At 45.6% G+C, this 23,587-nt stretch overlaps 1 protein-coding gene across 4 annotated transcripts; it reads right to left on the bottom strand.

Moving 5' to 3' along the window:
* Positions 1-22: 22 nt before the first annotated feature.
* LMAN2L (lectin, mannose binding 2 like) lies at positions 23-23,339 on the bottom strand. Of its 4 annotated transcripts, none has more exons than XR_014493126.1 (10): positions 23,163-23,339; positions 21,807-21,925; positions 15,019-15,136; positions 13,965-14,047; positions 12,081-12,113; positions 10,332-10,493; positions 8,561-8,675; positions 5,952-6,071; positions 536-3,998; positions 23-473 (listed from the first exon to the last, which is right to left on the bottom strand). XR_014493126.1 is itself a non-coding variant. In XM_083368211.1 (9 exons), the coding sequence occupies exons 1-9, from the start codon at positions 23,332-23,334 to the stop codon at positions 3,856-3,858; spliced, it is 1,065 nt and encodes a 354-aa protein (XP_083224337.1). In that variant the 5' UTR covers positions 23,335-23,339; the 3' UTR covers positions 23-3,855. The 4 variants fall into 4 exon arrangements, 2 of the variants coding, with proteins under 2 accessions (XP_083224337.1, XP_083224338.1); XR_014493127.1 differs by having other exon boundaries at positions 23-3,269; positions 3,782-3,998; XM_083368211.1 differs by having other exon boundaries at positions 23-3,998.
* Between the last annotated feature and the right edge of the window lie 248 nt (positions 23,340-23,587).

The raw sequence follows: 23,587 nt of genomic DNA, 5'->3' as shown, positions 1-23,587 counted from the left end.
TCATGCAGCAGTGAAGAGACTATACATTTCACAGTTGTGTTTATTTCAAGGCAGAAACATATATGAAGAAAAAAAATAGGCAGATGCGCATAAGATTTCAGTCAGTTTGGCCAGAAATAAAAAGATGGGGTTTTTTGTTTTGTTTTTTAGAAAAGGCAAAGTGTTGTTCTGGAAATTCTGCTACCAATGTGGCAATGGTTCTATTGAAGGAATTGAGTGATTTCACAATGAGCTTCTGCTCATGCTTTTCCTGTGGATTCCAGGGCTGTTTCTGTAGAAACAAATCCCATTTTGATTTCTCCTTTAAGGACATTTATTGAAACCCAAGTTCTAGGTTGTTGTGGCTCAGGAGCCCAAACACACACTTTGGTTCACTTCCAGTGTTTCCTACAAAGCTGGAAAAGCTGACTCATATGGACAACATTGGACCTCCTGGACCAAGAACCCAATGCACTAGCTCAGGGGCAGGCAACCTTGGCTCTTTTATGACTCGTGGACTTCAACTCCCAGAATTCCTGAGCCAGCATGAGGGAACTATGGCCCCCTCGTGACTCATGGACTTCAACTCCCAGAATTCCTGAGCCAGCATAAGGGTACTATGGCCCCTTCATGACTCGTGGGCTTCAACTCCCAGAATTCCTGAGCCAGCATGGCTCAGCTTCGAAACCTCTCCCTTTCCCCTCAGCATGGCTGGCTCAGGAATTCTGGGAGTTGAAGTCCACAAGTCATAAAAGAGCCAAGGTTGCCTACCCCTGCACTACTTTATTCTCATGTGAGTAGCCCTCTTGCTACTCTCTGAACATGGGTTTTTAACTGAGCTGTCGGACCATGCTCCCAAACCTAAATCAACCGCCATTTTGAATCATCTGAAATCAGTGGCAGGCTTTGGGCTTGCTGTTAAGTGAGAATACTCCAGTCAGATCAATCAAGATGGAATCCATTTTAGACAGCAACAGTACAATAAGCCTGCTTTCCAGCCTACACAAGGCACACAATTCAAAGTAACTTCCTCTCTACCTAAAACTAATCTAAATAAAGCAGATTGTCAGGATCCAAGACACAAAGAAGTATTTAATATTATTCCGTGAAGCTACCTCAATAAGGCAAAAGCCAGTTCTACTACAGAGTCCTTTTATACCTGTGTACCAGATCTGACCATGCAAGAATTGCCAACTACCAATGGGCAGTGGTCTTTGTAGAGCAGGGGTCTTCAAACTTGGCCCTTTTATGACTTGTGGACTTCAACTCCCAGAATTCCTCAGCCAGGCACGTGCCTGGCTGAGGAATTCTGGGAGTTGAAGTCCACAAGTCATAAAAGGGCCAAGTTTGAAGACTCCGGTTGTAGAGCATTAGGAGCAACAAGACCCAAGTTCTCATCCATTCAGTCATGGATGGAAACCCAACAAAGTCAACCAGATGAAGAATCAACTTACAGGAAGACTATAGTTATGAGTGGCTCCAACATGTCTGTCCTGTGTCTCCTTCTTACACCCATGGAAATTATAGAGGTATCTGCCGCATGCTTTCTTCTTCTCTTGGATTTAAATCGTGTTTTTTTCTTTTTGTCACTTTGGTATAACGGATCTGGTCTACCTTTGTGAAGGTCCTCTGCCTTACTCTCTCCAATGGATGACCTTGGGGCCAGTCACACTGTCTCAGCTCAATCTACCACACAGGGTTGTTGTTACAGAAGGGGTGTTGCATAGAAGGTTTGAAATGAAAAGGAGATCTAAGTTTCATAAATGAAAGAGTCGATGCGGTGCAGTGGTTAAAGCAGTGTTTCTCAAGCTTAGTCGCTTTAAGATGTACAGACTTCAACTCCCAGAATTCCCCAGCCAGTAATGGAGTCCACACATTAAAGTGGCCAGTCTTGAGAAACACTGACTAGGAGGGAGCAACTTTGAGCTATTCCTTGTCTCTCAACCCAGCTGACCTCACAGAACCTATGAGGAAAAAACAGACGTAAGAGCATCATGCATGCTGCCTTGAGCACCTGAAAAAAAGGAAGGGTAATAGTCTACGAAAGCTAACATAATAAATAGTAAACAATCTTAGAGCTCCAAAACGTATACAAGGTCAAATCCCTTAACTTCCAGACACTGAGAACTTCCAACTGCATCATCAAAGAATTAAAAGGAGATTGTCTCTACATATCTAGGCAGCATCAGGGAAGAAAATTCAGTCAATTAGCGTGTCTATTTTAAAAAAAAATCCAGTTATCACCGGACGTCGTTATGCGTACCCAAATGCCAGGGGAGCAAATGATGCAAATTATTAATGACTTATTGTTGATGCCGTTTGCACAATGGCATCAATTGTCTTTCCTTTGCAAGTGGAAATTTAAAAGAAGAAAAACCTGAGAATGGCTTGAAATGGACTTTCATCTCAGGGATGAAGAACTTCAGATTCAGGGACTGCTGAAATGTGGATTTCCTGTAAAGGTTGCTGCTGAACTTGCAGCAGTCAAATCACAGAGATCGTTTTTTAACTAACTGCTTTTAAATTAAATGAAAGTTAATACAGGGAGCCTTCAACTTGGAGCCATTCACTTAGTGACTGTACAAAGTTACAGTCCCTGAAAAATGAGACTGACTCTTTTTCACACTTATGACCATTGCAGCCTTCCCATGGTCACATGATCTAATTTTGGATGCTTAGCAACTGGCATGTACTTACGATGGCTGCAGCGTCCTGGGGTCACGGGATCCCCTTTTGCGACCTGACAAACCAAGTCAATGGGGAAGCCAGACTCATTTGCTCATTCCTGAATGATGCAAAGATGGTCAGTGGAGAAGACCATCTTTTGAAGTAGTTTAACAATACTCCCTGCTCTAAATCCCACCAGCTGCCAAACAAGCTTCACAGTTTTCCAAACCTTAACTCAAACATTCAAGAATCACTTGGTAGCCCAGCAAAAACCACAATTTCAGCTCTTTGGCAAGGGCCACCTCATTTCACCCAGAACATACAGCAGCAAAGACGTCTGAGGCAGCCAAAAATGTCAGGAGGAGAGATGGGAGGGGGAAATGGGGAGAAAGGAGAAGGAAGGAATGGAGAAGTAACAAATGGAGAGGTAGAAACAACAGATGATGGAGGAGGAGGAGGAAGAAGAAATGGAGAAGGAAGAAGTGGAGAAAGGGAAGGAGGAGGAAAAAAATGGAGAAGCAGAAGGAAGAAAAGGACGAGGAGAGTGTTGTGCTTAAGGAGCAAAGAGATTCACATTGGTTGATCCAGCAGGATGGCGGTTTCACTATGATGCTTTTCCTGATCTATAAAGAACAGAAGAAAAGAATTGTGTTGCTGGGCTGAACAAGATAAGAGCCTTGGGGGTTTTTTAAGCTACAAGGGTTCTGCCATTGCCTTCCAGGCAGTAATGTGCTACTTAAGGCATCCCAAAGAAACATTCAGTCCATTACTGCTGATTACCACATCCCAATTTCCTTTTCACTGCTAGCTTGACAGTTCCCCAAACCTCAGCTCCCATCTTCCAACAAACCCCGCTAGAGGAGCCGAAGATGGCAGTTCCAAATCTCGGATGAAATGTCCCCCCAAATGAGTCAACAGAGGGTCCGTTGTGTGCGGACAAAGCCTCGCACATCCCACCGAAAGCTGGAGCTAAGAGCTTAGTTCAAGGAAGGCAAAGGAAAGAGCGGAGATGATGGCATCTCACCCATCATCAGGAGCCCACCAGTCCAGATGTCAGCCCTCTGTTAGCTTCAGGAGCCAGAGAGACCCACTGAAGGGGGGCTTCCCAAGCTGAGCTGCCTGTTTCCGTGCTCACCCCTTGCTAACGATATCCGATGGTTACCCAGAAAGCAAGGAGGACTGGAGGAATCGAAAGGGAAAGCCTGTGGGTCAGTAGAAATGTTTCCGGCTCCGTTCTTGCCACTTGTTGTAAACGATAATGCCAATGACGATGGCGAAGACAATGGCCACCAGCGAAAAGAAGACTATGAGGAAGAGAGCAAGGCCACTCAGGGGTTCCATCGGCGTCTCCACTGCAAAGGACAGGGGCAGAGGTCAGACTCAGCTATAAGAAGCAGCTCTAGCTCAGTGACTTTGTTGATAACCCGGGATGTTCCCTACTCCCACTTGGATGTGCTGAGCTAGAAAGACCCACGCATCCAATGCGAGTTAGGGTGTTCCACAGCACTTACTTCACTGACACCCTAAGTCAGGGGTCTCCAAACTTGGCCGCTTTTCAGACTTGTGGACTTCAACTCCCAGAATTCCTCAGCCAGCAGTTTGGAGACCCCTGCCCCAAGAAGACCAACTGCTGAAAACTCCATTGCAGATCCTTGTTTGAACAGCCTGCAGTGGGTCTCCTGAAATGGACCCACCACTGCAGAGACCCAACAGAACGCTGCCATCAGCAAAATGCAGCATCCGCTCCCTTCAATTCAAAGGCCTCGCCATCCCAGGAACAACTGTATTCTGCCTACAGTGCCAGTCCTTAAGCCCCAGCTGTTGTAAGGACCTAAGCTGGGGTTTTTAAATGTACAGGGTGAATTTAATATTTTTTAACTGGTTTTTAACTTTTGTATGTTTTGATTTTTAATTCCCTGTAAACCGCCCTGAGTCCTCAGGGAAAGGGCGGTATATAAATATAATATAATAAAATAAAATAAATAAATAAGCAGTATCTTGCTGGATTGGACTCCTGGCCTATCAGATCTTTTCTTACAGCGGCCCACCAACTTCCCGTGGAAGCCATTGGTTCCTAGCAGATGGCCTTTGGAGGTAGTCCCATGGCTACTCAAGGCTAGTAGACATTGATCCCTAGGTCTGCCATTAATCAGTCTAACCTTTCTTTCTTTCTTTCTTTCTTTCTTTCTTTCTTTCTTTCTTTTTCTTTCTTTTTCTTTCTTTCTTTCTTTCTTTCTTTCTTTCTTTCTTTCCTTTCCTTTCCTTTCCTTTCTCTCTTTCTTTTTCTTTCTTTATTTTGTATAGATTTTATTAGTTTTTATAGAGTTAGGAATAAGGTGGGGTTGGGGTTGGGGTTTTTCCAAATAACATTCTTAATATTTAGCAAACAGCATAATGTCTGGGTTCATGTGTTTAACAAATAATGGATGATAGTTAATTATTATAAACAATATGTTAAGCACTCAATAGCCTTCTTCTTGCTCATATTCAAAATGACATATCACATTCCTTTCTCTCCAACTCGTTTTTCTAGCCAGATGGAAATTACCCCATGTTCTAAAGTACACTGAGTCTTCTTACTCTTTTCTCTTTAAAGTCAATCTATCCATTTCTGCACACACTAGAATTTTCTTAATTAGTACTTCTTCAGCTGGTAAGTTTTCATTTTTCCAATGTTGGGCAAATAGAATTCTTGCTGCCGTTAGTACGTGTAGTATTAAATATCGGCAATCTTTCTCATAATTAGCTATTATTCCTGACAAAAATAAATCTAGTTTAAAGTCTATTTGTTTTTTAGTCATTTTCTCCAACCACAAATGTATTTTTAACCCCATTTTTTTGCCTTGGTGGAGCAGTGGGCTAATGCCTCCTTAAGTAACACCAGCTGCCTGCAATTATTGCAGGTTCGCATCCCACCAGGCTCAAGGTTGACTCAGCCTTCCATCCTTCCGAGGTAGGTAAAATGAGGACCCAGATTGTTGGGGGGCAATTAAGCTGACTTTGTAATAATGCCGCTTGGGGGTGTGTGAAAGCCCTAATAAGCAGGCATATACATAGAATGAAGGCTACTGCTAAGCTTGTTAGCCGCCCTGAGTCTTCGGAGAAGGGCGGGATATAAATGGAATTAAAATAAAAATAAAAAAAAATCAGTCTAACCTTTCTTTGAAACCTGCAGTTCTACATCTCAGAGTTAATACATCCTAAAACTGAATTATGCATTGTGTTAAAAAAACCCCAAAAAACCCCAGGTCTCCTTGTGTCTGCCCCGATTCATTTCATTGGGTAAAACTGAGCATCATACTCACTTCCGGGAAGCTTCATGTTCTCCACCACTGGAAGGAAGACTTCTTTGTCACGCTTCTCTTCTTCTAGTGTCCGTTCAACCGTCAGCTGGTATGTCTTCAGAGAAATTATGTCGTGATTGTCTGAGTTCGAAGAGGAGGGGGGATAATGAGGAGGGGGTCCACTTAGAGCAGGGGTGTTCAAACTAGGCCCTTTTATGACTTGTGGACTTCAACTCCCAGAAAATTGGGAAAGATCGTGTTGCAAGATGGCCTGGTTCTTCATGGATAATGCTTATCGCATCTACACAACACACCAAACAAAAGAAGTCCCACTGAGAACATCACATCCTCCTTTTATCTTCTCCAATACAGGTGGCTCTTTAACCAAAGCTTTAGGCCAGGGCTCTTTAAACGTGGCCCTTTTATGACTTGTGGACTTCAACTCCCAGAATTCCTCAGCCGAGGAATTCTGGGAGTTGAAGTCCACAAGTCATAAAAGGGCCACATTTGAAGAGCCCAGACTTAGAGCCATTCACCAAATCTCTTTCCCAGTTAGCTGGCTACTGAATTTTGCTCCGACTTTTGATATTAAAAGAGTTGAGGCTGTGTTCATACAACATGCATAATCAGATCGGTGGCTGAGGTTGGATTTGAAACCCTGTCTGGAATCCACCCCTATTTTCTGCACTAAGTTGTGCTGATTTTTAAAATCGCTGGCCTTGGTTTAGCACAGGGGTCGGCAACCTGAAAAAGGAAAAGAGCCACTGGGAACCGGTTCCATCACACATAAAAAAAAGTGGGAGCCGCGTGCGTGTTTCCAAGCACGTGCATGCGCAAAAAATGTTTTGCGCATGCACAAAAAATGTTTTGCGCATGCGCAAAACGGGTTTTTCTTGCGCATGCGCAGACGCGCACAGTTGCCCTTTTTTTAATGTGTGATGGAACCGGTTCCTGGTTGCACGACGGCCCGTCTGCAAAGCTGCCGCTTTCGGCAGCCTGCAAACGTGCCGCGGTAGCTTTCCCAAGAAGCGGCGCCGCTACCCATTCCGAGAGGTGCGCACGCACCTCTCCGAACGACCGTAGGTGCGCGCGCACCTCCCCAAATGTCGGCAGGTCTCCGGACGGCGGCGACTTGGGAGAGGTGCGCGCGCACTCGCCAAACCACCGCCATCCCGTTTGCACAGCTGCCGTGTTCGTCAATGTTTGACGAACGCGGCAGGTCTCCGGACGGGACGGCGGCGGCTTGGAGAGGTGCGCGCGCACCTCCGCCCTTCGGAAAGGTGCGCGCACACCTCTCGGAACGGGCAGTGCCACTCTCCATTTGGAGAGGTGCGCGCGCACCACTGCCCGTTCGAAGAGGTGCGCGCGCACCAGGCGGCTGGGAGCCGCAGGAGACGGCTCAAAGAGCCGCATGCGGCTCCGGAGCCGCGGGTTGCCAACCCGTGGTTTAGCACATTGATATGAAGCCGGCCACGGTGCTCACTTAAAACTTTGCACAACGTGTAAATCCAACATCAGATAGTCCTCGATTTACAACTGTTTGTTCAGTGACCGTTCACAAGTTACCACACTGAAAAAAAATGACTTATGACCGTTTTTCACACTTGTGACTATCGCAGCATTCCCCACCCACCCACCCGTGGTCACGTAATCAAAATTTAAATGCTTGGCAACCGACTCATGTTTAGGATGGTGGCCGTGTCCTGGGAGGGTCACGTGATCCCCTTTTGTGACCTTCTGGCAAGCTGAGTCAATGGGGGAAGCCAGATTCACTTAACAACCGCGTGACTTAACAACTGCAATGATTCACTTAACAACCGTGGCACAAAAAGTCATAACGTGAGGCAAAAATTACTTAACAAATGCCTCACTTAACATAGGTTTGGGGCTCAATTATGGTTGTAAGCCGAGGACTACCTGTAGAAGAAAAATCCAGAATTGTGTGTGTGGGGGGGGAGTTCATAGTACCCTTCCCACCGTTCTTGATATTTTCCAGAAACACTGGATTTCAAATAGTATACTTCTGGATTTCAACTCCCATGAGACTCCAAGTGGTAGTCCTTGACTTAGGACCGTAACTGGGATTGAAAAATTAAACTGTATGGTTGTAAAGGGAAGCCTCATGTGGCCACCTCTGATTCTACCCCTTTTTTTTGGCCACAGTTGGTAGTAAAACATTGCAGTCATTAAGTGAGATGCCAGGTGAGCAGGATTGGCGGCTTTCCCGGCCGCCTGCCCTGTTGACTTTGCTTGTCAGAAGACAGCTGGGAAAATCGCAAATGAGGGTCACAGGACCTCAGGATGTCAATGCCAACAGGTTTCCAAGCACCCGAATCTTGATTCATGTCACCTCGGGGACGTTGCATCAGTCGTAAGTGTGAGGATCGGTCATAAGTCTCTTTTTTCCAGCATGATCGTAACGCTGAGTGGTCTTTGAACAAACAGTCATAAGTGAAGTTTACTCGTAGTGGAAGCTAAAGTTCATCACATCTGGAAGACATTCTATTGAGGAAGCTGCCTACGGGTTCCCTTCTCCTGGTTCCAAGTATTTAAGCTCTGCAGGATCTTCTCCAGAAGTAAAAACAGTAGGAAAAAAACTCTTCCAGTTACGCTGGGCTTACGAGCAATACCTGACAAGTCTCCCGTGAGGGAAGAGATTCCGAAGAAGTATCCGCGGGGTAAATGGACTCCAGGAATGTCGACGCAATCTCTCCATTCGTGCTTTCCGTCAATATCAAGCAAGACCTCAAGTCAAACGAGAGAAGACTCATTCTATCGAGCTGCATCCATTCCAAAGCTTACCTGGAGAATCCTTGGAAAGGATGTGATGATTGAGTGTTAGAACTGTCACTCAGAGCACACCAACAAGGGGCACCTCCTTCTGGGTTAAATTTCAGACAGGGGAGAACGAAGAGAGGAGAACTTGACGGGGTGGGAGAGGAAAGATGGGTCTGAAAAAAGCTTTAAGATCCTACCTAGGCCAAGAAGAAAACCTCCAGAGGTCTGAAAAACGGCACCGGAAATGTGCTTGCATTCCAAGGAAGCAAGACTACTTACCCGGAGATTATGGGAACCTGATTATAACTCATTTCAGGTTATTTAATAAAAGTTAAATCAATTCCTTCCTTATAAATTGACGGTGCTTCTCTGCATCTCCCAGGGTGTCCCTTAGACCAGGGGTCCCCAACTTGGCAACTTTGTGGACTTCAACTCCCAGAATTCAGGGCTGGCTGAGGAATTCTGGGAGTTGAAGTTGAAGTCCACAAGTCTTAAAGTTGCCAAGGTTGGGGACCTCTGACTTAGACGACACTATTTCCAATATTGTATTTTTTTTAAAAGGGGGGGGGAGAGAAAAAAATAAAACAGGCAGTCCTCCGCTTACGACCAATCACTTAGCAACCATTCTAAGTTACAATGGACCCCCAAAAGGTACTTACAATCTGATTCTGAACTGTATCGGCCACCGCCCCCCACCCTCCAGTCAAATGACTGCAATTTGGGGCCTTGACAGCCAAGCCCATGTTTACAGCTCTGTGCCACATCCGGTGGTCACATCACCACAATTTATAACATTTTTGCTGAAAAGCGGCGTTTAGTTCTAGTTTTCTGACAATAACACCCCACATCTAATGGCCGCTGCAAAAAGAAAAGGTTGTTAAAACGGGATTGTCACATGGGCGATCTACTTTACGACTGTCACAACTTACAACAGTAATCTGCAGGCTCCATTCTGGTCGTAAGTCAAGGACTACCTCCAAAAGGATTCCCAACAAATTCTTTGAAGAGCTCCATGCCTTAACAAGATGACAGTTAAGAGATCCCGTACAGATGGACCTGAAGTTCCAACTGCCAGATAGCAACAGCACTTAAGACTTATATACCGCTTTACAGCACTTTACAGCCCTGTCTCAGAGGTTTACTACAGAGTCAGCATCTCGCCCCCAACAATCTGGATCCTCATTTTACCGACCTTGGAAGGATGGAAGGCTGAGTCAACCCTGAGCCGGTGAACATCGAACTACTGGCAATGGGCAGAATTAGCTTGCAATACTGCATTCTAACCACTGCGCCACCAGAGTTCTTGAGATACAGATAGAGATAATAAGGACGGATAGACAGTAATAGACAGATACTGTAGACAGAAGACAGACAGTAGTAGCACTTAGATTTATATAGCCGCTTCATAGTGCTTTACAGCCCTTTCTAAGTTATTTACAGTGTCAGCATATTGTCCCCAACAATTTGGGTCCTCATTTTACCGACCTCGGAAGGATGGAAGGCTGAGTCAACCCTGAGCCGGTGAGAATCAAACTGCTGACAGTTGGCAGAGTGAGCCTGCAATACCACATTCTAACCACTGCGCCACTAGGGCTCTTACAGCTGCAGACTGTAGACACTCACCGTAAGTCTCCTCTTCACGTATCGGACCACCAGGAAAGTGTCGTGCTCCAGGTTCCGGACTATGGCCGTGCAACCACCGAGTTCAGTCGGCCTCCCGTCCCTCTCGTGGTCATAGACAAGGGACCCGTTGGTGACCATGGCTGAGACGTACGGGAAGACACGCTGGAGAAGGAACAGAAGGAAGAGACCGGCTTTCCATTCAAACAGCTATTTTCACACTCAGCAGAGTGGAAAGGAGCATGCGAGGAGGCATGCAATGGAGCTGAGCTGGAGAGGCCAAGAGCAGAAGGAGGTGTGTTGGGAAGCAAGGCAGTTCAAGACAACTGAGAAGCAAGCAATTTGGCCAGATGGTGACAGCCCTATAAATGCATTTGGCAAAAAGGCTGCAATGTCAGAGGCAGCCTGGATTTGGGCAGGAGGAAAGCAAGAAGAGAAAGCAAGCAAGCAAGAGGCCCCAAGGCCTGGGGCAGGGATCCCCAAGCCTGAGGACATGGCGCAGTACTGGGCCTGCGCTCACGCAAATGAAGCTCACACGGAACCAGTTCCTCTCCCACGTCACCGGTCCGCTAAGCCAGAAAGGCTGGGAACCATAGGCCTAGGGATGGTTCTGTGTAAGCATGTGTTCCACATAGCTGTGTTGAAGTGTGTTGAAATGACTTCTCCAGTCACTTCTGTGCTGCCTTTTAATGTCATCTCAACCAGTCATGTGTGGCAACCAGGTCCACAAGTTAGTTACACGTCGCATGGAGGCTTTGAACTAAGCCACGCACCTCTCTTCATTGAACCCCACGCACGTTCTCCCACCAGTTTCTCGGGCTGGAAAATGCATTTCCCTACCAGCCCTGTGGACACACCACAGCATTTCCCAGGCTCCTGCAGCCTTGAGCAAGCAGCATTGTTGGCCCGGAAGGAAGCAGTACAAACAAAGACCCTCAAAACTAGGCAACCACCAGGTGTGAAAGTGAACTCCCAGGATCCTCAGCATAGGCCATGTTGGTTAAGGAAATCTGGGTGTTGAGGTTCTCACAACCAAAGAGACAAAGAAAAGAGGCCTGCAATATCTTGGCAACTTGGTGGACCTCAGCTCCCAGAACTTTCAGCCAGGATGACGGGGGAGAGTGGGGGGGGGGGGGTTCTGGGAGTTGAAGTCCACTCATCTCAAAGTTGCTGAAGTTGAGAAATACTGCCCTTGACCCCCTTGGCCCTCTGCTTTTCCTGGCTCCAGCCACATGAGGAATCTGAAATGGGGGGGGGGGGGACTGAAACTAGACACCTCTCCAAAAAGCAAGGAAAAGCCGCCAAAAAAGAGATGCCTTGTTGACAATAGCAGCAGCACGTCGATTTATATACTGCTTCATAGTGCTTTTACGGCCCTCTCTAAGCGATTTACAGAATCGGCATATTGCCCCCCCGACTCTCTGGGGTCCTCATCTGACCCACCTCGCAAGGAGGGAAGGCTGAGTCAAACCTCGAACCGGTCAGGATCGAACTCCTGGCAGTGGGGCAGAGTCAGCCTGCAATACTGCATTCTAACCACTGCGTGCCACCATGGCTCTTACAATCACGTCTATAGAGGGAAAGGAAGAGACTAGGGTGCCCAACAATCTCTGCACCAGGCTGTGCTGTTCCATTACCTGCCAGAGGTGATAGCTGAATCAAGCAGCAAGGAGAGAGAGAGAGAGATGGAATGGGCAAAGCCTACACTACAAGGCTGGAATAAAGGATCTAGAAAGGGAGCATATGAAGTACCTGGTTTCCTGAAGAATACCTCTTCTTCTGGGCCTGAGAATCCAGAATGGTTATTGCAAAGCCGGAGGGAAGGGGAGGGGACAGAAGCAAGAGAGAGTCACCCAACCGATTGTCTCAAGCTGACTTAATCTTCCTTCATCCAATCCCTGGGCTTCTTCTTCTCCTCCACAACCCGCTGTTTACATTAGGGGAAAGGTTGGAAAGTATCCCTAGGCTGGAAAGCTAGGGGATTGTGGAATCAGAAAGGGGCTGGAGGAGAGATTCCTGCCTTACGAAGGTCATTTGTACCAGAATACAGACCGAAGCAAGCAGAAAAATTCTGGCTTCCAACTTTGCAAGAACAGGTCGGCATTCTCTGTCCCAACCTTAGCGACTTGTGGATGTCAGCTCCCAGAATTCCTTAGCCTTCATGGCTGGCTAGGGAATTCTGGGAGTTGAATTCCACAGGTCTTAAAAGTTGCAGAGGCTGGACATTTTACCATACAGCACTAATACAGCTCTATTTTGGGATAGATTAAATCAGGGGTGTCACAACTGCCAGGCCATGGGCCGGTTGCATCATACAGGGGCAGCGTCCACCCCAGCTCCGGCAATGCAAAAAAAGTCCTGATACATCACGACGCATCATGTGACGTGTTGCGTTTGACACCCACGGATTAGATGGCGCCCACCAGACTCTGCATCTTACCTGCCTTTGGAAAAAAAGACTAATTATATATACTTCATTTATCGATAAAGATTAATACCTTTCTCCCATAAAGGAGCAAAAGGTGGGGTACCCAGAACTCTATTCTACATTTTAAAATAACCACCCTGCAAGGTAGGCTGGGCTGAGCAAAAGTGACTGGCCCAAAGTCATCAAATGTGTTACAGGGACTGAGGAGAGACCGGACTCGGTTTTCCTGACTCCTGGTCTAAAACCTCAACTTCTACAGCAGACGAGCTGCCTTTTTAGTTTAATTAAGTAGGGAACAGTAGAAGGTCAGGCTGAGCTGGAAGGTGGAGTTTAACGTGTCATCAGTTCGGAGTTATTGCATTGCCACAAAAAACCCAAATCTGGCTTCCTGTAAATTCCATTGACTCTTATCTAGTGCCAGTTCAGCTTCAAACGTTCTTGCTTTGACAACATATGGCGATGCAGCCATTTTCCTTCTTATCTTTTACTCTTAGAATTAGAGTTAGAATTAGATGATGGGGGGGAGTAGGAATGTGCATGGGAGTTAGTTAGACATAACAATATTGCAACAGTGTGAGAACCAAGGTTTTTTTGAAATAAGAGATGATAAGAAATGGCGGGTTGGAGAACCGGAGGGAGAGCCTGCATTTCAAACTAATTGGAGAATGTGATTTATGACTGCCAATTAGAGGAGGGAATTGTGCTTTGATACTATGTGCTCAGGGGAGGGGAATTCAGATTTTGGCATTGCCTATGTATGTGCCGATGCTATGCTAGTCGAATAAAGATTCTTTAAGGTAAACAATGCCTCAAAGTTCTTTGAAGAGTTTCATTTGTTACAACCATGATATTAAGCCAAAGCCCAGCCAGCTGTTACTTCTACCCCAGGGGAGACGGGTTCACCATTCTGCCTAAATTGCCCCTTTCCCCGTAACAACTCAAATTGTTCCAAACAACCTGAAACTTCACCAGCTTCTGTGGGTTGCGCCAGGTAGAAGGCTGAGGGTGAAAAGCAGAATACACCCAATAGCAAATTCTCGACCTAAGGTTCATCTTCCTCGCAAGCCGTGAAGGATTTGGAACTTGGAAACAATCATGGCAGCCAATGGTCTTCCTAGCCCAGCTCCGATGGCCGAGCAGGACGAGGCCAATACCCCCTCCCCAGCCTTCTGCTGCTGCCTGCACAGCCATTCCGGGGTGGCCCTTACCTCCTGCTGCTTCTCCTCATTGGGGTAGGTGTCTACAAACACGCCCAGCCCTATGAAGTTATCCTTGCTGCCAAAGACCGGCCCTGGAACAGACAAAAAAAATGTGTCCAGCAGCTCTTTCTCCAGAGATCAATTCATGCTTTTAGAAAAGCCCAAAGAATTTTCCCTTAAAAGAGAATATTTGTAGCTCAGGGTTGAAACCAGGAGCTTTTGGTGCTCTCTGACCTTGCTTGTTTTCTTGCAGACGTTTCATTACCAAACTAGGTAACATCATCAGTGCAAGAAAGTCTGCAAGAAAGCAAGCTCAGAGATCCCCAAGGACCCCTCGGAATTTCCCCTTTTTTTATATAGTGGAAAAGCTTAAAGATTCTCTTCTGCACATGCCCAATTAAATTCTGGAGGACCTGGCCCTCACGAGAAAAACGGTTTTTAGAAAGTGAAAGAAAACTCTGCTTAGTGTCTATGGAGACTTCTCAATCATGCAGGTCATAAGTTGCCCCAAAGGTGCTTTTTTTTCAAAAGGCAACTGGACTTCTTTTTTTTTCCTTTGCGAACATTTTGCTTCGCATCCAAGAAGCTTCTCCACTGCCCAACAGTCAAGTTAGAACCAAAGAAGCTTCTTGGAGGAGAGGAGAAACGTTTTCAAAGGAAAAAAACAACCAGTCCATTCGTCTTTTGGAAAAAGCAATTTGGGGACAAACTTTGCTAAGGCTTTTTGAGGTGTTGTTTCTTTTAACAATATCTAACAACGGCCTTTGTTTTTGAACACCTACTGGTGAAAGAACACAAGGTTTCTAGTTTAATTCAAAAGAAGACCTGGGCCAGAAGACAATTTAGGATCCAATTAGGAAACGTCCTTATACCTCATATAAACAGCACCCTATAAAGTTTTTGTCCACTGAAGAAATCAAGGAAAAGCATCAACAGGTATAAAAGATACTCGTAGCCAAGGAAAGGACATCTTTCTAAATCTGCCAGCAAATGGGCTGGCTTGCTGCCAAGAGGCTGCAGCACCAGAGATCAAAGCTTGGCACGTATCTGAAAATGTCTTTACCTGGCTGCATTCGATCCTTTGTGTACCAGATGGCAAAGCCATCACCGTGGAGGTTTTTTTTCCCTTGCCCGTGGATTCTGAAATGGACCTGCATCTCCCAGTCTCTCAAGTAACAAGGCTGTTGAAAGCAAAAAAAGATGCAATTTAGAAAAGAGAGCGCCATTAAAGGCTTAACAGAATAACGGAGTTGGAAGGGACCTTGGAGGTCTTCTAGTCCAACCCCTATGCCATTTCAGACAAATGGCTGTCTGATCTCTTAAAACGTCTCCATTGTTGGAGCACCCACAACTTATGGAACATCTTTCTGATTAAGGGAAAAATGTATTTAACACTTTCTTTGCAGGCAAGATGCATAGCTTCCTCAAGGAAATGGATCCTTTCAAAGCAGGATAAATTCTGCTAAAAAGTTTTGTGTGTGTGTGTAATGCTCAGAATGTACAACAGCTTATATATCACAAAACAGAGACAAAGAAAAAACTATAAACTATGGGGGGGGGAGTTCCGGATTGCTGTCACATTCTAAACAAAGAGACACACATCATAGCTTGGTTTCCTGGGTGCAATCAAGTTCAGGGCCGGCTTCACGTATTCAACCAAACCAGATGGGTCGGTATTTGGTTTGGCCTTCATCCAATATGGAATCCCAAATACCATAGTTTGTATGCCGTGGTTTATGTGCTAGGGTTTAAACTATGGTTTAGGGCAGGGGTGGGCAACTTTGGCTCTTTTGTGACTCGTGGACTTCAACTCCCAGAATTCCTGAGCCAGCATGGGGGAACTATGGCCCCCTTCATGACTCGTGGACTTCAACTCCCAGAATTCCTGAGCCGGCATGGCTCAACTTGGAAACTCTCCCTTTCTCCTCAGCTATGCTGGCTCAGGAATTGTTGGAGTCCACGAGTCATAAAAGAGCCAAGGTTGCCTACCCCTGGTTTAGGATAATCTGTGATCCCAGACCATGAAATTATTTCAATTCAACAGCGAACATTAGAATTGGGAAATTTCTCTAACGAGGTGGGTTTTGAAGAAGGGAAGGGGTGCTTTCCCACTGGGGTTCTGCAAGGCAACAGAGTCCTCAGCACAAAGATGAAAATCCTAAGGGCCAGCTTGTGAAAATGTTCTAGTCTAGTGCAGAGTTCCTGAGATCTGACAACTTTTAAGGTGGTCTGGATTTCAACTCCCAGATTTCCCCAGTCTATAGTGGGGATGTTGTCCCGTACACCATTGGTAAATGACTCATGCAAAGGATCAGCTACAAATAATTCATTATTTACAGATATCGAGATACACAGGTAGCTTTTAACTTACAGCCAGCTGTTTAATGACCATTCAAAGTTATGCAAGATTTCCAAAAAGCTACTTATGTCCTGCCCTTGAAGTTATGACTATCGCTTCACACATAGATACAAGATACTCCTGACCAGCTCAAGGTTGACTCAGCCTTCCATCCTTTCCAAGATGGGTAAAATGAGGACCTACATTGTTGGGGTTAATATGCAAATAATGCTTACGTTGTCAACCACCTGAAAGAGTACTAGAAAGCATTATGGGGCAGTATATAACCCTAAATGCTGATGCTATTGCTAAATGCACATATAGAGCACAGTTATACAATCACATTTTGAGCACCTGGAACGCTCATTTTTAAGGCCAGTTTCACTCATATGATTGCAATGTACAGTGTTTTTTTGCCAATTTCCAGCTTACAAATGGTTTCAATGTCTTGCAGTCACACAATTTTTTATTTATTTTTTATTTTTATTTTAATCCCATTTATAACCCGCCCTTCTCTGAAGACTCAGGGCGGCTAACAATCTAAGCACAAATCAAATGTGCTTAGCAGTAGCCTTCATTCTATGTATATGCCTGCTTATTAGGGCTTTCCCCCCCCCCAAGCGGCATTATTACAAAGTCAGCTTAATTGCCCCCAACAATCTGGGTCCTCATTTTACCTACCTCGGAAGGATGGAAGGCTGAGTCAACCTTGAGCCTGGTGGGACTCGAACCTGCACTAATGGCAGGCAGCTGGTGTTACTTAAGGAGGCATCAGCCCACTGCTCCACCAAGGCTCTTTTCCCTGAAGACCTTTCACTTCTCATCCAAGAAGCTTCATCTGTTCTGGCAGGCTGGTACAGGGAGGGTGGGAGAATTAGTTCTGACAGGATGGAGCGGGGGGGGGAAGAAACGGAAAGATCATAGATAAAACAGAGTGGCCACAACGGCTCTCAGAGAGAGTGCTAACGATCAGATGATCCCCACCACCGTCCTGCCAGAACCAGTGAAGCTTCTTGGATGAGAAGCAAAAGGTCTTCAAGGGAAAAAAAAACAAACAAAGTCCAGGTGCCTTTTGAAAAAACACCTTTGAGAGAAAAGGTTGGTGCCTTTATTTCATTTATGCATCTCCTCCCCCAAGTCTGTGTCTTCAGACACAGAAGAGAATCTTTTTTTTAAAAAAAAGATTTTATCAGATTTTATAGGGTTAAGAATAACATTTTAGAAGGCAATGTGGTAATTGGGTTAAACAATAGATCAGTAATACAATCATTAGTAAGTATCTCAGGTGACACCATCAAATATTTCTTCTCACTTTCCCTTGACATTGGCTATTTCATATTTATACTAATAAATTTCTAATTATATCAAAATCCAGTAAAAATTTCATTATCGCATTTCTAAATACATTTTTTTCCTTTTGGCTTATACATATCTTAATAGATCTCAAGAGACAATCAATGTCCTGTTATAAAATTTTACCAATTTTAATTTTTAATTATAGTATTCCAATTTAACCTTTAACATCATTAACTTTCAGGTAACCCAAATTTCCTTTATCTCATTTCATAAAATTATAATATCTAAAATACACCTATTAAAACGCAAATATGTTCTTATTCTATTCCGTAAACATTTTCTACTTCCCATCTTGACAGAAGAGAATCTTTCAGCTAGAGTGCAAACATTTACCGGACGCTTCGTTTATTTTTAAGTGCTTGCAAATATTAGAGCTGAAGGTGACAACTGTTTTTGCACATTAGCGGTTGCAAAGGACAACCTTCCCACACACTGAGCAGCACCAAGCGGCACTTTTCCAATTCCTTGTGCCAATAATCTATGTATTCTCCTTCCAGCTGAGCTATATTTAGGGCTAGAAAGAAAGTAATTAATCCCAACTCGCATGATTAAACTACAGGGAACAGCACGCTGAGCCAGAAAGCAAACAACTCGATAAAGACGAACAAATTCTCTCAAGTGCAAATGCTGCAGAATCAGCGAAGCAGATTATCGGGATATTAGACCCAGACTTTAAAAAGCTGATGTTTTTGCGACCACGTTATACTCTAGTCCTGTCTGTAGTAAAGTTTTAAAATATCCTTGAGATTTGACAGCTGAAATCTCAGCAGCAGTCCAATGGGAAGCATTTGCACTAGCTCTGCTCACAATTCAAGTTTTATCAAGCTTTCTACAGAAAAGAAAATGAAGAAAGCTGCCATTTATGTGTCTCAAGTAGGCTCTGAGACAATCATGGTATACACCTCACTAAGCCGCTGTTTAATCATGGTTTTTTGACAAAGCCATCACTGTGTGTTAAAACGCTAAGCCCCAGTCCACATACTTAAGAATAAAAAAGGTAAAGGTTCCCCCGCACATGCGTGCTAGTCATTTCCGACTCTAGGGGCCGGTGCTCATCTCCGTTTCAAAGCTGAAGAGCCAGCGCTTGTCCGAGGATGTCTCCATGTTCATGTGGCCAGCATGACTAGATGCCAAAGGCGCACGGAACGCTGTTACCTTCCCACCGTAGTGGTCCCTATTTTTCTACTTGCATTTTTACGTGCTTTCAAACTGCTAGGTTGGCAGAAGCTGGGACGAGTAACAGGCACTCACTCTGCTACGTGGCCGTCGGGATTCGACCCGCCAAACTGCCGATCTTCTGATCGACAAGCTCAGCGTCCTAACCCACTGAGCCACCGCGTCCCTTTCTACTTAAGAATACTGCATCCAATTTGGGTCACCATGTTATAAAAAAGAATTACAGACTCTGGAAAAAATGCAGAGAAGAGCGACAATGATGATTAGGGAGCTGGAGGTAAAACATATGCAGAAAGGATGTGGGAATTGGGTATGGCCAATCAAAGAGAAAAGGAGTAGGGGGTGACACGATAGCAGTGTTCCAATAATTGAGGGGCTGCCGCAAAGAAGAGGGAGTGAAGCTATTCTTCAAAGCACCCAAAGGCAGGACAAGAAGCAACGGATGGAAACTAGTCAAGGAGAGAAGCAACCTAGAACTAAGGAGAAACTTCCTGACAGTTAGAACAATTAACCAGTGGAACAACCTGCCTCCAGAGGTGGTGAATGCTCCAACACTGGAAGTTTTTAAGAAGAGACTGGACAGCCATTTGTCTGAAATGGTATAGGGTTTCCTGCTTGAGCAGGGGGTTGGAACAGAAGACCCCCAAGGTCTCTTCCAACTCTGTTATTGTGTCCTGTTATTCTGTTACTGGTATTTTACTTACAAAACACAATAGGGCGTTCTCTGTGGGCGCGCCTGCCCTATGGAATCAACTGCCAACGGAACTCCGGACTGCCCCCGACCTTCGTTCATTTCGCCAGGACCTAAAAACCTGGCTCTTTGAGCTATCTGGTCTGGACTAAGCGGTTTAATGTTTTTAAATTGTGATTTAATTTTTGTGGCTAGACTTAATTTATTTTAATTTATTTTAATTTTATATTGGATTGTTTTTAAATTTTGCCTTGTAAACTGCCCTGAGTCCTTTGGGAATAGGGCGGTATATAAACCGAATAAATAAATAAATAAATAGCATCCTAAGCCAGAACAATAAACCAAGTAAGAGCTTATGGACACATGGACACACCCACGCAAATACCATAACATTGTTATCCAACCCACTCGCTTTTGATACAAAACATCCTATGATAAATTCTCAAATCATTGGAATTTATGGTTGATTTAAAAACAGAAGTTTGCTGCTTCAGTGATCTTAGAAAAAATCCTATTAGTTGCAGTTACCATAATAAAATTCATCTTTTGCAAAATGCAAATGCAACCATTTGCAGCAGACCCCAAAGTACCTATCGGGAAACAAACTAAGCATATATGGATAGTTGCGTTCCATGAAATCATGAATTTGATAGCACCTCTTCCAACTAAAATTTTATTAAAGGCATAAAGTTTCTTGAGCTGCAGCTCATTCATCAAATGCACGGAATGGCTGATAAAAGTCCCCTGAATTGGGGTGAGGCAGGGGATGGTGGGGAAGAGAAGACGAGACAAGTTGGTTGTGCAAATGTAGATTACTTGTGAGACATATACCTTTTAATATAATGTCTAAGCAGAAAAGGCACTATCAACTCCTTCTACCATGGACTAACAGCTCTCTTCCTACCATGTCTGAAGTGCACAGTAAGTCTGAAAGTCTGAAAGTTGCCAAGGTTGGAGACATCTGATTTATGACATTTTTTTTCACACTGACAACTGTTGCAGCATCCCCACGGTCACATAATCAAAATTCAGACACTTGGCAACCAGTTCGTATTTATGACGGCTGCAGTGTCCCAAGGTCAGGTGATCCCCCTTTTGCGACCTTCTAACAAGCAAAGTCAATGGGGAAGACAGAGTCACTTAACAACCCTGTTACTAATTTAACAACTGCAGCAATTCACTTAACAACGGTGGCAAGAAAGATAATAATAAGTTGGAAGGGACCTTGGAGGTCATCTAGTCCAACCCCCTGCTAAGGCAGGAAACCCTATACCATTTTAAACAAATGGCTGTCCAGTCTCTTCTTAAAAACTTCCAGTGTTGGAGCATTCACCACTTCTGGAAGCAGGTTGTTCCACTGGTTAATTGTTCTAACTGTCAGGAGGTTTCTCCTTAGTTCTAGGTTGCTTCTCTCCTTGAATAGTTTCCATCCGTTGCTTCTTGTCCTGCCTTCGGGCGCTTTGGAGAACAGCTTGACTCCCTCTTCTTTGGGGCAACCCCTGAGATATTGGAACACTGCTATCATGTCACCCCTCACCCTTCTCTTCGTTAAACTACACATACCCAATTCCAGCAACCGTTCCCTATATGTTTTAGCCTCCAGTCCCCCAATCATCTTTGTTGTTCTTCTCTGTACTCTTTCTAGAGTCTCGACATCTTTTTTTACATCGTGGTGACCAAAACTGGATGCAGTATTCCAGGTGTGGCCTTACCAAGGCATTGTAAAGTGGTATTAGTACTTCACTTGATAAAGCGGGGCAAAACTCACTTAACAAATGTCTCGCTCAACAGAAATTTTGGGTTCAATTGTAGCTGTAAGTCAAAGGACTACTGGTACTTCTCAACCTCAGCAACTTTGCAAGGGTGGCTGGGGAATTCTGGGAGTTGAAGTCCACACGTCATAAAGTTGAGAAACACTATCCTAAAAGATAAAAAGAATCCGCCAAAAGCACATTCAGCCAAGCGTGAGCAACATTTGCTGACCTGAAGGACACTTTCCCAAAGGACGGTATGTGAAACCAACTCTTATTTCCTAAATCATGGCCAAGCAGATTACGGCTTAATGCAATATGCAAAATCCAGTATCAGCCTACACCTTCCAACTGAGTAGAGTAAAACACCTTTGCACATCAGGCCCTTTTGCAAGACTTCATTCCCCCAGGAAGTTCGCTATTGCTTCACCCTTCCCTCCTTTTGCTACAGGCAGGATAACATCAACAGAGGAGGTACCTAACAATTATTCCAGCCCTAATGAATTCCCAGAGCCCGCCCTCAGGCAATTAAGCCTTACCACTCTGTTCCACACAGCACCCTGCTTGCTTTGGATATCTGGGGTGAGACGAACAAACTGGGTCATCACCATTGCATTGCCCATAAGCTCCCAGAGTGAGGAACTGCCAGATCCCACACCTGAAAAACAAAGAATGTTAAGGACAGATTGCTCGCTAGGTCAAAGCTAGTTCCCAACAACGTCTCCACGTCAGAGGTTGAGCCTCTTTTTGACCAAAATGGCCATTATGGGGGACGTGGTCAGTTATGAAACATTGTCCAGAAAGGCAATATTAAACCTCTTGGGGAAAATTTACAAAGCCAAAGGTCAGGCTGCTAACAAAGACCATGTTGCAAGGCTGGTTCCGTGCGTATGTGGTATGCCAGCTTTCTAATGCCTTGGTTTCATTAAAAGTCTCTTTCCAAACCCAGAATAACCACACTAGAGGTCTGGAGCATTCTGGCCCTCACAATTCACACACTACTTAGCTGTGTGTTGCAAAACACCCTAGCCAAGCCTGAAATCAGACGCTAAAGCTATGATGCCAAGTTTCAATAGAAGCCAACCGCTTGACTCTGATGGAAGTGGAGGACCCCCTGAGCAGAGGGTCTTTAGAAAGGCCACTCAATTGCAACAGGATACATCCCCTCTGCACCCACCCAAGCCTGCACCCAAATCCCAGCAGTTGCACTCCCATCATGCTGCCTTTCTCAGCTCCAGCCTCTTGGTCAGGTTTTGGACCCAAAGGGCCTATTTCAAAACCTCCAGCTGGATGAACAGCAGACAACCACCTTGCATTCGCTTGGCCTCCCCCACAGGTGGAAATGCAACCACGTTCCCACTTCGCTAGCAACATTAGCAAGGAAACTTTCCCCTACTGTATTTTCTCCTTGCACCCAGCAATGGACCTCTTGGCCCCAGCCCTGGATAAACTCTGTGCCAACCGCCCAACTCTGCAACCCAGATGCACGCGGCTTCTTTGCACGCTGCATTCTGCAAAACGGGGAACGCTCAACTGAGGCAGCACGGTCAGCCCCAACATTTTCCCTCCCCCCCCCCGCCACTAGGAAAGTAACTCTAGGGCAGCGTTTCCCAACCTTAGGAACTTGAAGATGCGTGGACTTCAACTCCCAGAATTCCCCAGCCAGCTATGCTGGCTGGGGAATTCTGGGAGTTGAAGTCCACGCATCTTCAAGTTCCTAAAGGTTGGGAAACGCTGCTCTAGGGAAAGCCCGGTGCCCTAACAGGCAGAGATGCAACAGGTGGAGCCTCTCCAAGGCGGAAAACATCCTGTCTTGGGCAGGGGCTTCACCGGACGGATTTCCACCGAGCAAGTCACCCCGATATAATCGCGAAGGGGGGAAAGAGAGGCGGCACCCTGGTAAGGCATAGTGAGCGAGTGCTCCCGCTTCAGGTACTCCTCCATCTGCTCCGCCCCGGTTTCCCAAAGCAGCAGCGGCAGCCATAACAACAGCAGCAGCAGCCGCCGCCGCCGGAGTTTGCCATCCCCGCTACCGGCTCGCCAAACCGCCGCCGCTGCTGCCGCCATCTTACTCTCTCCGTCAGTCCCGAGTGGGCTCGAGGATGCCCGCGGCCTCCGGATTGGTCCGTCCCTCGCGCACCGCCCCCTTTCGCGTTCCTTCTCCCTCGTTGATTGGCAGAACGCTTTGTTTCGACGGAGGGCACCGTGAAGGGTTCTGGGAAACGTAGTGAAAAGTTCCCTCCGGCTTTAAAGGGATAAAGCCCTGCTTTAGCCTCGGCTTTGAGATGCTCTCTAAGCCGGGTGGGGGGGTGGGGGGGTC

The sequence above is a fragment of the Vipera ursinii genome, assembly GCF_947247035.1.
Source record: "Vipera ursinii genome assembly, chromosome: 8".
In the NCBI taxonomy this organism is placed as follows: Eukaryota; Metazoa; Chordata; class Lepidosauria; order Squamata; family Viperidae; genus Vipera; species Vipera ursinii.
Note: the sequence above shows the minus strand (reverse complement) of the source record. Positions and strands in the feature narration are given on the sequence as shown.

Coding starts and splice junctions, on each gene's coding strand:
- LMAN2L (XM_083368211.1), bottom strand. CDS start 23,334: ATGGCGGCAGCAGCGGCGGCGGTTTGGCGAGCCGGTAGCGGGGATGGC. Junction 14,048..15,018: donor AAAGGATCGAATGCAGCCAG/GTAAAGACATTT, acceptor TGTCTGTTCCAG/GGCCGGTCTTTGGCAGCAAG. Junction 3,999..5,951: donor GAACATGAAGCTTCCCGGAA/GTGAGTATGATG, acceptor TGTCCTTTGCAG/TGGAGACGCCGATGGAACCC.